The sequence below is a fragment of the Protobothrops mucrosquamatus genome, unplaced genomic scaffold (assembly GCF_001527695.2).
Source record: "Protobothrops mucrosquamatus isolate PMUCROS unplaced genomic scaffold, P.Mucros_1.0 scaffold783, whole genome shotgun sequence".
Lineage (NCBI taxonomy): Eukaryota > Metazoa > Chordata > Lepidosauria > Squamata > Viperidae > Protobothrops > Protobothrops mucrosquamatus.
The window spans coordinates 116756-128515 of record NW_015387051.1 but is presented as its reverse complement, the minus strand read 5'-3'; the positions used below and the strand labels follow the sequence as shown (position 1 = coordinate 128515).

Below are 11760 nucleotides of genomic sequence, written 5' to 3'. Positions count from 1 at the left end.
GGCAGTCTTTCTTCCACCAGTTGCTTAAATACTCAGGGATTTGCCCGAGTTCTTTCTTCATAACCGTATCTTATCCTCGTTGGTTGCAAAAAGAGAGAAACGTCAGGCCCGGTCGTTAATTTAATGCCTGTGTGTACACTGGTTTGTCCTGATATTGCAGCAAGTCAAATAAATAATAGAAATAGAAACAGAAACAAGAATAGAATAGAATAGAATAAGGAACAGAATCGAATAAGGAATAGAATAGAATTAGAAATAAGAATAGAATAGAATAGAATATGAAAATGGGGATAGGATAGAATAGAATAGAATAGAATAGAATAGAATTAGAAATAAGAATAGAATAGAATAGAATAGAATATGAAAATGGAGACAGAATAGAATAGAATAGAATAGAATAGAATAGAATAGAATAGAATAGAATAGAGAACAGAATAAGAAACAGAATAAGGAACAGAATAGAATAAGGAATAGAATAAGGAATAGAATAGAATTAGAAATAAGAATAGAATAGAATAGAATATGAAAATGGGGATAGAATAGAATAGAATAAGGAATAGAATAGAATAAAGAATAGAATAGAATAAGAAATAGAATAGAATAAGGAATAGAATAGAATAGAATAGAACAGAATAGAATAGAATTAGAAATAAGAATAGAATAAAATATGAAAATAGGGGCCGAATAGAATAATAGAATAGAATAGAATAGAATAGAATAGAATGAGACCTTGGAGGTCTTCTAGTCCAGCCCCCCGCTCAAGCAGGAGAACCTATACCATCTCAGACAAGTGACTGTCTAGTCTCTTCTTAAAAATCTCCAGTGATGGAGACACCCACTATTTCTGGTGGCAAGCTGTTCCACCGGTCAATTGTCCTCACTGTTAGGAAGTTTCTCCTTAGTTCCAGATTACTTCTTTCTTTGTTCAGTTTCCAACCATTGTTTCTCATCCTTCCCTCTGATGCTTTGGTGAATAACGTGACCCCCTCCTCTTCTTTGTGGCAGCCCCTCAGATACTGGAAGACTGCCATCATGTCTAAAGATAGTCCTCAACTTACAACAATTCATTTAGTGACCATTCTAAGTGACAACGGCACTGAAAAAAGTGACCGATGACCATTTTCCACCCTGAAGGACCACTGCAGCATCTCCGCGGTCACGGGATCCAAATTCGGTCGCTTGGCCACCGACTCACCTTTATGACGGCAGCCGTGTCCCCCGCGGGGGTCAACCTGACCAGCTCTTGCGAGCTTCTGACCAGCCAAACTCAACTTGCCCAATGACCGTGTCACTCGTTTAACAACTGCAGCGATTCGGTTAACGTGGGTGACAAGAAAAAGTCGTAAAGTGGGGCAAAACCTACTTCACAAATTTCTCACTTAGCAACGTAACCTCTGGGCTCAATTGTCACCGTAACTCGAGGACTATCTGTAATGACAGATACCTGATCAGAGGTGGGTGTTTTTTTTCTTCTCTTCCTTCTCTTCTCCTCCTGGCAGTGTCCCCCAACCTTCCCTTGTAAAAAGAGGACTGGGAAAAAGTCAGAAAGATCGTCCCACGTGAATCTTTCTGAACCCGTGAGGTATTTTAAATCTTCTTAATTCCCTCTCGATATAATGGAGTGCAACAATCCCCAAGATTTTCTGCAAGGCTGCCTAAGAATGAGTAATTTTCCTGTTTGGCTCCTATTGTTACGGCTTAGAAGAACTGGATGGCACCGAAGACGCCGTTAATCATAAGGCCGTTCCACCTATTAAAATAATAGTTTTGCTGGAGGAGGGGTTTCCCCCCCACACACTCACACACTTTTTCTCTAGATGGCAACGTTTCAAAATCCTGACCAAGTACAGGACAGAAAAAAGAGCCAGTCACGTCAACAACAGCCTTTGTTGTCGCCCGTTGTGGGGCATCTGTTTATCTTTAAATCCATACTTTTATCCTATCAAGGCTAAGATATTTCAGGCCAGATTGTCAAAGGAAACCTGGCAGCATGGAATGAGTTAACTAATTAGGATCACACAATCCCAAATAACGGAAGGTCTGCATTAATTCTAAACCTGCATTAATGAAATACATAATATAGGCAATCCCCAAAGGATTTAATAAAGGAACTAGATAATGTTTATCTTAAAGGTCTTGCCCAAAATCAAGGGCTAGTTCTCTGTAACACCTTGAATCACACTGGCCAATCCCTACAGAGTCTAGACCAGAGGTGTGTCCAACCTTGGCAACTTTAAGACTTGTGGACTTCAATTCCCAGAATTCCCTAACCAGCAAGGCTGGCTGGGGAATTCTTGGAGTTGAAGTCCACAAGACTTAAAGTTGTCAAGGTTGGACACCCCTCGTCTAGACTGATGGTTGATGTGACCCCAGATCCCCGTGTCCAAACATCAACCTCAAAAATCCTCAACAACGAAGTTCTGGTTTCAAAGAAGGATTCAGAAGAGGAATCCAACTCAATGCAGACTTCTTCAAAGAAAACCACATTGCTAAGGACACGGGGAAGAATGCTTTGAGTACTTTGAGAAGAAGGACTTTTTTCTTTCTTGGTTCTGACTAACCTGAATAAGACTTGAGGACGCTGAACTTGGAATCACACAGTCATCACTGTCGGTAACTGATTCAGCGGTGGCCTGTTGGTCCTCCTGATCTGTGGCAAAAAAGGAAAGGTTAGCCAAGATAAGCACAGCTGAGATTANTTATGTTAATGACATGATTTAATCCAGCCACTAAACTTTATGTAGCCTGCTAGAAAAAGATGCTAACACTAATTACGCCACTTTGGAAAAGAAAAAGAAAGGGACAAGCCTTTCGTACTGACGAAGTGGAGCTCATAAATGTTGTAAACGAAATGAAATAATCTACGATTAATTATACATAACGGACAAAAAGAGATAGAGTGTATGTGTGTGTGTGTGTGTGTGTGTGTGTATAAGAGAAGGGGGGGAGGAAAAAAGAGCAATTGTAAAGCTAAATTCTGGAGGAAAACATGTTAAGGTTCTTTTTATGATCTAAGAAATAATTCCCGACGCTCTAATTTGTAATCTGCTTTTTTTTTTTTAAAGGAAAGGCGTCAATGGCTCAAACAATGGGGTGTGTTATTTATTTGAGGTTCATGAGAAAACTAGCAGAAGAATCTTTCAATATTTTGGGGGTTTATTATTATTTTTTTTCCCAGCACTCAGATAACTAGGACTAGGAGCATCTGTTAGATTGGAGCAAATTATTACCGAATTAAGTGGATGCTGAAATCAAAGCTGAGCTTAGCAGAAGCCGACGGAATATAATTCCGAACCTTCCCAAAGCTTGGTAGCAATTCCTTGGAAAGAAAACACAAGACATTCTGCTTGCAAGAAGTCTAGATTTCTCCCCAGACAGAGGGAAGTGAAGAGAACACATAATTCGGACTTGTATTCGAATCATCATGAAAGGTTTTTTATCAGAGCTCCTCAATCACAGTCTACGTTAAAGCGACAGAATACAGCTAATTATTTCAAGACCATTCCCTTACGTAGGAACCCTTCTTAGTTCTCTCCTTCCCAGGATTTTTAAGAGATCTGGAAAGCTGATGCCAGTTGAGCATTAAACAACAAAAAAAAAAACCCTTTGATTCCTTCCATTCATTATGTTTGGGTCACCTTCATAGCTCATGTTCGGATATGACACATTTTTTTTTTCCGTTAAGGAATTGCTCCAAATGGACACAAATTGTCAAAACAGCACAGAGGAAAATGGGAAAGTGAATTATTCCTTTCCTTGGGAAAAAGATCTGCTTGGTCCTCAGCGTAAAATGGCAGAACCAGAAGATTGTCCAACTTCGTGGCTGCTTGAATCAGCTACATGGACTCCCTTATCGTAGACGTACTGATGGCAAACAGCATTTTTTGGGGTCTACTAGCGTCCTATTTGCAGAATTTCTTCCTTTCCAGATCGCACTGGGCTTCTCCCCCTGTGCCTTTAAGCGGGTGATATGGCTACGTCTTACATTAGATCTATGTGGCCCAACCTTGGCCGGCTGGAGAATTCTGGGAGTTGAAATCCACACACCTCAAGAGTTGCCAAGGTCGAGGAACCCTGCAAACAGCGGGCCAGTCTAAATTGTGACTCTTCTTAATACAAAACGACGACGGAACTCAACATCCACAAAGCGAGGATGGTTGGGAGAGTTTAAGGAGGTTTCAACCTTTTAGATGTGAACGTTGTTTGTAGATGTTTTTATGGAGAAAGTATATCACCTTGAGATAACATCTATGTGACTAGAGGTCTTAGCCATAAATAATATGTTTCTTGGCACTGAGTGAATAGTCACAACCTGAGCATTAGAATTTCTGCTTGTAGGAAGCAGTATTACATCGGAGTTATTAAGACAGGAGCAGTTGCCTTTCCTCGCTTCGTTGTACAGTTAGTTCTCTTAATTTAGCTTCTTGCTCCGTTGAGCCTGAGTTAAGAATACTTAAATCTTATTGATTTCAAGTGGAGCGCTGAAGCCCATTTTTCATATTGACACACTGGAATCAATGGGCTTTAGAAGTAGTTAACTTTGACTGGATTATTCCCACTAATCTGAGGCAAGTCCCCTGAGTNGGGGAAGAATGCTTTGAGTACTTTGAGAAGAAGGACTTTTTTCTTTCTTGGTTCTGACTAACCTGAATAAGACTTGAGGACGCTGAACTTGGAATCACACAGTCATCACTGTCGGTAACTGATTCAGCGGTGGCCTGTTGGTCCTCCTGATCTGTGGCAAAAAAGGAAAGGTTAGCCAAGATAAGCACAGCTGAGATTATAAAAGAAAAGGACGAACTGCAGAATAGGAAAGCTAAACAGGTTACGGTTCCAAGCAACAATGGACCATGGCTTTTCCAGGCAGACAAAACACATCATTGACCAATCAAAGGGGGTTAAATTGTTTCAGATTCACCTGGCTACTTAATAGTAATAATAATAATAGAGTTGGAAGGGACCTTGGAGGTCTTCTAGTCCAACCCACTGCTCAAGCAGGAGAACCTACACTATTTCAGACAAATGGCTGTCCAGTCTCTTCTTAAAAACTTAAAAACTTGACTCCCTCTTCTTTGTGGCAGCCCCTGAACCCCGTGGCGACTTCTTGATCTACGTTTGATTTTGGAGATACTTTGATCTACTGGGGGGACGACGTGATAGCAGTCTTCCAATATTTGAGCGGCTGAGACAGAGAAGAGGGAGTTGACCTATTCTCCAAAGCACCTGAAGGCAGGAGAAGAAGCAACGGATGGAAACTCATCAAGGAGAGAAGCAACCTAAAACTAAGGAGAAATTACATGACAGTGAGAACAAATAATCAGTGGAACGGCTTGCCTCCAGAAGTTGTGGATGCTCCATCACTTGGAGGTTTCGAAGGAGAGACTGGACAGCCATCTGTCTGGAATGTTATAAGGTCTCCTGCTCAAGCAGGGGGTTGAACCAGAAGATCTCCAAAGTCCCTCCCAACTCCGTTATTCGTCATTCTGATCTCGGAGATACTCAAGATTATAATCCGCTCCCAATGAAATGAATAAATAAAACACCCGCCCACTTCTTTTAAGATTCAGTATGGACCACCAACCTAATATGGACTGTACTAGGGACACCCAGAGAGTATTCAGAACCGTGGGACCTTCCCACAAGCTGGATGGAACAGCCCACCGGTTCCCACGGTGAGGTGGGCTTGTAATCTTCTATGGCTGCCTTTCCCATGGTGACTTTGGCACTGCCTTGGTCAAAAGGATTCTTCTCTGGCTTGCCAGAGCTTGTTTTCACATACACGCACCGTCCGCTGGGACCTGGTTCTATTGTAGCTTTGGGTCTGATTTGCCCTCGTAATAATGATGGATGGCTTAACTGCCAGAGGAATTAATGATGGTGACACTTCCAAGGAGAGGCAATTAGAATGACGTAAATAGCTTAATGGACAGATCCTCCAAAGGAACGTTTGCTATTCTGTGTCTTCTCCTCCAGGAACGCTGGAATAATTTATGGCCCAAAACCAGCCGCCAAAGCAGTGAAAATGGTTGGCAACTGTGGGTTTTTCTTCCCTTTTACAGCAGTTGCGTTCTAAAAAAATGAGTCCCTGAAGAGTCATCATTTCTCTCGCATTTGAAGGAAGGAAGAGCTTTTGGGGTAGATGTTAGCAAGGCAGCCATTTCTGCTAAGGTGGGAATTACAGGAGAATGGGACCCATTCCCTTAAGTATAAAACTTACTGGATTTTTTTTTTTTTGAGCTTGATATCTGACAGGTGGCAGGAGAAGATATGAAATAACTTTATCAAAGCAATTGCTGGGGCTATACCTGTGCTGGCCAATTCCCATTCTATGTCTAAAGAGATTTTGTGGTTTTTTAAAATAGTCCCAAAGGTGGTTTTTTTTTAAAAAGGCAACTGGACTTTCTTTGTTTTTCCTTGAAGACGTTTTGCTTCTCACGCAAGAAGCTTCTTCAGTCCTTCAGTCCAGTTGCCTCTTGAAAAAGCACCTTTGGGACAACCATGACTTGGACCACTGAGAAGCTCCATGGACAGTTATCTAAAATACTTATACAGATAGTCCTCGGCGTTCGAACTTACAACGGCACTAAAAAAAAGTACCTTATGACCATTTTTTATTTACTCTTACAACTGTGGCAGCATCCCAGGGTCACGTGGTCAAAATTCAGATACTTGGCAACTGACTCATATTTCAATCAATCAATCAATCAGAATAGAGCTGGAAGGGCCCTGGGAGGTCTTCTAGTCCAGCCCCCTGCTCAAGCAGGAGACCCCCATACCATTTATGACAGCTGCAGTGATCCCGGGGACCTTCTGACAAGCAAAGTCAATGGGGGAAGCCAGGTTCACTGAACGACTAACGACAACTGTGTCACTAACTGAACAACAATTGCAGTGATTCGCTTAACGACGGTGGCAAGAAAGGTCACAAAATGTGGCAAAACTCACTTGGCAACTGCCACGCTTAGCAGCAGAAATTTTGGGCTCAACTACGGTCATAAAGCGAGGATCTACCTGTGCGCAGTGTAGGGCCGAGCCAATGCACGAAGGTAGGCAAAAGAAGGGGAATTTTCAGGTGGAGATGGAATCGATCAACCGAGGTGGAGCTGCTCGGCTCGATCTCTACCTTCTGTTTCCACTTCCTCGGTTTCAGTCTGGTCTTCTGAAGTAACTGAACTCTGGTCAGCCAGCTGACCTTCCGACAGCTGAGAGAGATCCTCCTGTTCTTGGGGCATCTCGGCTGCAGGTGGTTTGCTTGGTCCGCCGTCAGCATCTGTTTCTCGTAGGGCCTTCAGCCCGAGCAGGAGGACAAGAGTTAATATCAATTCATCGACCCAACCGAGATTCTGACGTTAGAATTTAGAGCCGGTTTTAACGAATGAAAAAAGGATCTGTGTGAATTGGCAGCGGGAAAAGGTTAACTTTGTGGCGTTGTATTCTCAGACTGCTCAGACTGACAAATAAGGCATCCGTACCGTCTATGAAACGAATTTAAAATCAAGGCGAGGGGAGGAAATTACATTCTTCAATGTATCCAGTCCTTGCAGTAGCTAGAAAAAAACCCATGAGAGTCTCTAATCCTATACTTTTGTTATTAGGGAGCCTTTGCTGAATATGCCATGTTCAATAAATCCATAGAGGTAAATCTATCTTAGAGTCTGCTCTAAGGTATGCCAGAGGTGGGGAACTATGGCCCTTTTATGACTGGTGGACTTCATCTCCCGGAATTCCTGAGCCAGCATGATAAATTGGCTGGCTGGCTCAGGAATTCTGGGAGATGAAGCCCACCAGTCATAAAAGGGCCATAGTTCCCCATCCCTGACACATGACAGAACACGTCTCGTAGCTCCTTCTAAAACCATCCCCCCCAACATTCAATGTGCAAAATCCAATTTCTCCTTTTCCCGTTCCATTTTTAACCATGCTAGAAGTATTTGTCAAATAGTTTCTTGGGGAGAGTGATTTAGTCGTAAATAGGAACAGTCAACTCTCTTTTAACCCTTTTGGGGTGAATCTTCTAGCACAGGGGTCTTCAAACTTGGCCCTTTTATGACTTGTGGACTTCAACTCCCAGAATTCCTCAGCCAGCCATGCTGGCTGAGGAATTCTGGGAGTTGAAGTCCACAAGTCATAAAAGGGTCAAGTTTGAAGACCCCTGTCTAGCAAAACAGAAAAAAACCATTTCACCCTCCCCTACATCCTTGCCTTATTTTGGTCAATCTGCTGAGATTTACCCAAAGCGCTTAGAATAGTGTTTCCAAAACCTTGGCAATTTTAAGATAGGTGGACTTCAACTCCCAGAATTCCCCAGCCAGCCATATCTTGAAGTCTACCTATCTTAAAGTCTCCAAGGTTGGGAGACACTGGTTTAAAAGCTCAGAGTTGCCTTGGATATTGACGATAAAAAGACACAGAGAAGACTGGAGCGGAAGTCATTATTTTTCAAAATGATAAAGCTTCCTCTAGCTGAGTTGAACCCTACTGACTTTCCGGAACATTCTTCTTCACAACAACATCAAATGTTTTCCTCTTTCCTTCTTCCAAGATGTTTTCAGATTTTCTTGTCTGGTTTACAGTGTTACTGATCCCATCCCATCCCAAAATAATCAGGTCTGTTCCCATTTAGCTAGCTGGGCGGACATTGACCATCTTTAGAATTCAATAAAGATTTTCATTGATTGCCACTAGCCCGCCGTAGAGAATGAAAACGCCACATGAAATAAGACACCCAAAATTATTTTTCTACACCCGAAGAAGAAAAAGAAGAGTTTGTTACAATCTCATCAGCAACGCACAAGTCTGGTGCTGAGGCCAAATCAAAACAATTTTTTTTTTTAAAAAAAAAAAACCAGATTACCAAATCAGTCACATATACCGTCAGCTCATGCTTTGGATGCAACACATCTAATGGAAATTCAATGTACTTTGTTTCAAGACTTGATTAAAAGAAATTGACTCTTACCTCTGGACGATTTAAAAGTACAGGCTTTTCGTCTTTCTGCAAGCTCTTTTTATCTTCTTTTTCAGGAATGGGACTCTACATTAGAATTAAAGCACAGGAAGAGTGACTTAGACATATGTAAACTGGCCTGAAAGATTTTGCCAAAGGGTGCTAATTAAAGAAAATAATAGCCTTTGGCCTGCCATCTCTCCGGCTACTGGGTCCACGGCAAGGTGATAGCATGATGCACCCAGCGCTTCTGCCCATAATACCTAAACTAAATTTCTAAGGAGAAAAAAATGAATTTCCTGTTATTAAAAAATAATAACAATATCGCTTGGCAGAGAGTTCGAATGGAATGGAGCTTCTATGGGGTGGTTTGTTCTTGACTCCCTCTCATCAACTTCTGGTTCATTAACAACGATAAAAGAAAACAAAAATCCTTACCGAGGCAAAATAAATTGTATGAAGACAATGGCTGCATTGTAAATATACACAGCCAGGAGAAGTACCTGAAGGCACCTGAAGCGCCTGAAGGCAGGACAAGAAGCAAAGGATGGAAACTAATCAAGGAGAGAAGCAACCTAAAACTAAGGAGAAACTTCCTGACAGTTAGAACAATTAACCAGTGGAACAACCTGCCTCCAGAAGCTGTGGATGCTCCAACACTGGAAGTTTTTAAGAAGAGACTGGACAGCCATTTGTCTGAAATGGTATAGGGTTTTTCTGCCTGAGCAGGGGGTTGGACTAGAAGACCTCCAAGGTCCCTTCCAACTTTATATTATTATTGTTATTGTTGTTGTCAAAACAAGCACATGCAATGGAAAAGTTCATACTCACTGAATTTGGCAACGGGTCCATATCTACAAAACAGACTTTCTTGTCCACCGCAGCCAAGCGCTGTCTCGGCTTAGGCTGTGGCCTCTAAAAATTAAAAACAAAAACATCTGGCATCAAAATGGAATTGCCAAAATCCACAAGAATCTGATTTGCCTAACTCGGCCAGGGGGAATCATCTTAACAGCTCAGAAAAGAAACCAACATATCTCAAAATTTGGGAACGCTGCCATCAGGGAGACCAGGGGCTACTGTAACTTATCGTCCACAAGATGGTCACTCCCGATTTAAAAGAGAAAGGAATAAGAGAAAGAGAATAAGTGAATGAGAGACAAGAAAGCCTTTGTGCAATCGAGAACACCATTAGGTCCTCTGTGCATTGCGAGGTCTAGAACAGCGGTTCTCAATCTGTGGCCCATGGACTCCTGGGGGGGTCTGCGATGTCATCACAGGAGGTCCACGAAGGCTAGAAGAATGTTTTGACTTAAGTCATAGATAGATAGATAGATAGATAGATAGATAGATAGATAGATAGATAGATAGATAGATAGATAGATATAGATATAGATATAGATAAATGGATGGATGGATGGATGGATAACCTTTATTTTTTACTGTGAGCACATTAAAAATGAAATTCTGTTGTCTGCTCTCAAAAGAAAGTATATATCTACCTATACACATACATGCAACACATATACATATGCTATACACACACCCCCATACATATACATGTTCTGGATGTTCTGGATCTGGATGTTCTGCTTCGGATATCACAAAGCCCTCTTCTCCCAGAAGGTAACCAGGAAAACAGGTCGTGGAGAGGATGTGTCTTGGTGATCTGTGGCCATGGTTTGTGGCCACAAAAGGTATTTAAAGGGGGTCCGTGGTGAAGAAAAGGTTGAGGACCACTGGTCTAGAAGACCCATCAGTCACATTTCTATCTAGAGGGCAGCTTGTTAAGAGAACACAGCTCTAGACAATAAGGAAAGGCTGAATACCATCACTGATGAGAAAGATGGAGGCAGCAGTGGACCTTCTCCTTGCCCCTTCACTGGTTTCTCGTTCTGGATGTAATCTGTGAGGTTTGTTGCTACAATGGAGCTGGCTGGCTGAAGGTAAGTCAGCTTCCATTTCAGTTCAATGTTGACTGTCCCAGCGGGACAAGCTTCAGAATCAGTTAATTCAAAAGTCCCTGAAAAATCAAACGCAAACATGAGTCATTCATCTTCCTAATATTTGGGTTCTAGAAGCTGACAAAACAGGTTCCACAATTATGCTCTGAATCAATCGAAATGATCCTTTGCTAAACTGGATACTCTGAAATCAGCAGAACGCACCAACAATCTTATGAAATGACTTTCCAGGTTTACCTAAAAAGCAATCACGGGGCCAGTTTTGCTAACTTTTGACTTAGCAGGTGTTAACCCACCACTTTTGGATTATTGTGATGGGTATTTACCGTTTTTAGTTAAAAAAGAAATCCAGCCTTGGTGTTATGTACAAACCCAAGTATAAGTTTCCATAATAGCTGTGGCTTACGTTAGGAGAACAGGTAGCATGATGAATGACCAGTTTCATCAAAATATTACCCAGATTTATTTTAAAAAGTATATCTGAATAATCTTTCATCTTGGAAAGACATTTGAAAGGGGTTTGCACCATAAAACATAAACCACTTTAAAACAGGACAAGCTTATGAGGGGTCCTTGTTGCTCTCTGAGCTGGGTTGTTTTCTTGCAGACATTTCCTGACCCAAACTAGATAACATCATCAGAGCTAGAAGGAAGGAGGAGGAGGAGGAGGAGGAAGAGGAGGAGAAGGAGGAGGAGGAGGATTGTGTGGTCCTTGGTGCTCTCTGAGTTTAGTTATTTTCTTGCAGATGTTTCATGACCCAAACTAGATATCATCAGAGCTAGAAGGGAGGAGGAAGAAGAGGAGGAGGAGGAAGAGGAGGAGGAGGGGGAGGAGGAGGAGGAGGAGGA

At 41.9% G+C, this 11760-nt stretch overlaps 1 protein-coding gene across 1 annotated transcript in view; it reads right to left on the bottom strand.

Annotated features, from left to right (window-relative positions):
- RPGRIP1L (RPGRIP1 like) overlaps window positions 1–11760 on the bottom strand; it is a 59444-nt gene that overhangs the window by 18343 nt on the left and 29341 nt on the right. Inside the window, exons 19-23 of the mRNA XM_029284639.1 lie at window positions 10777–10970; window positions 9779–9862; window positions 8960–9034; window positions 7124–7286; window positions 4647–4735 (exon numbers count right to left, since the gene is read on the bottom strand). Coding sequence (XP_029140472.1) covers window positions 4647–4735; window positions 7124–7286; window positions 8960–9034; window positions 9779–9862; window positions 10777–10970 — 605 coding nt within the window. The remainder of the gene's footprint in view (window positions 1–4646; window positions 4736–7123; window positions 7287–8959; window positions 9035–9778; window positions 9863–10776; window positions 10971–11760) is intronic.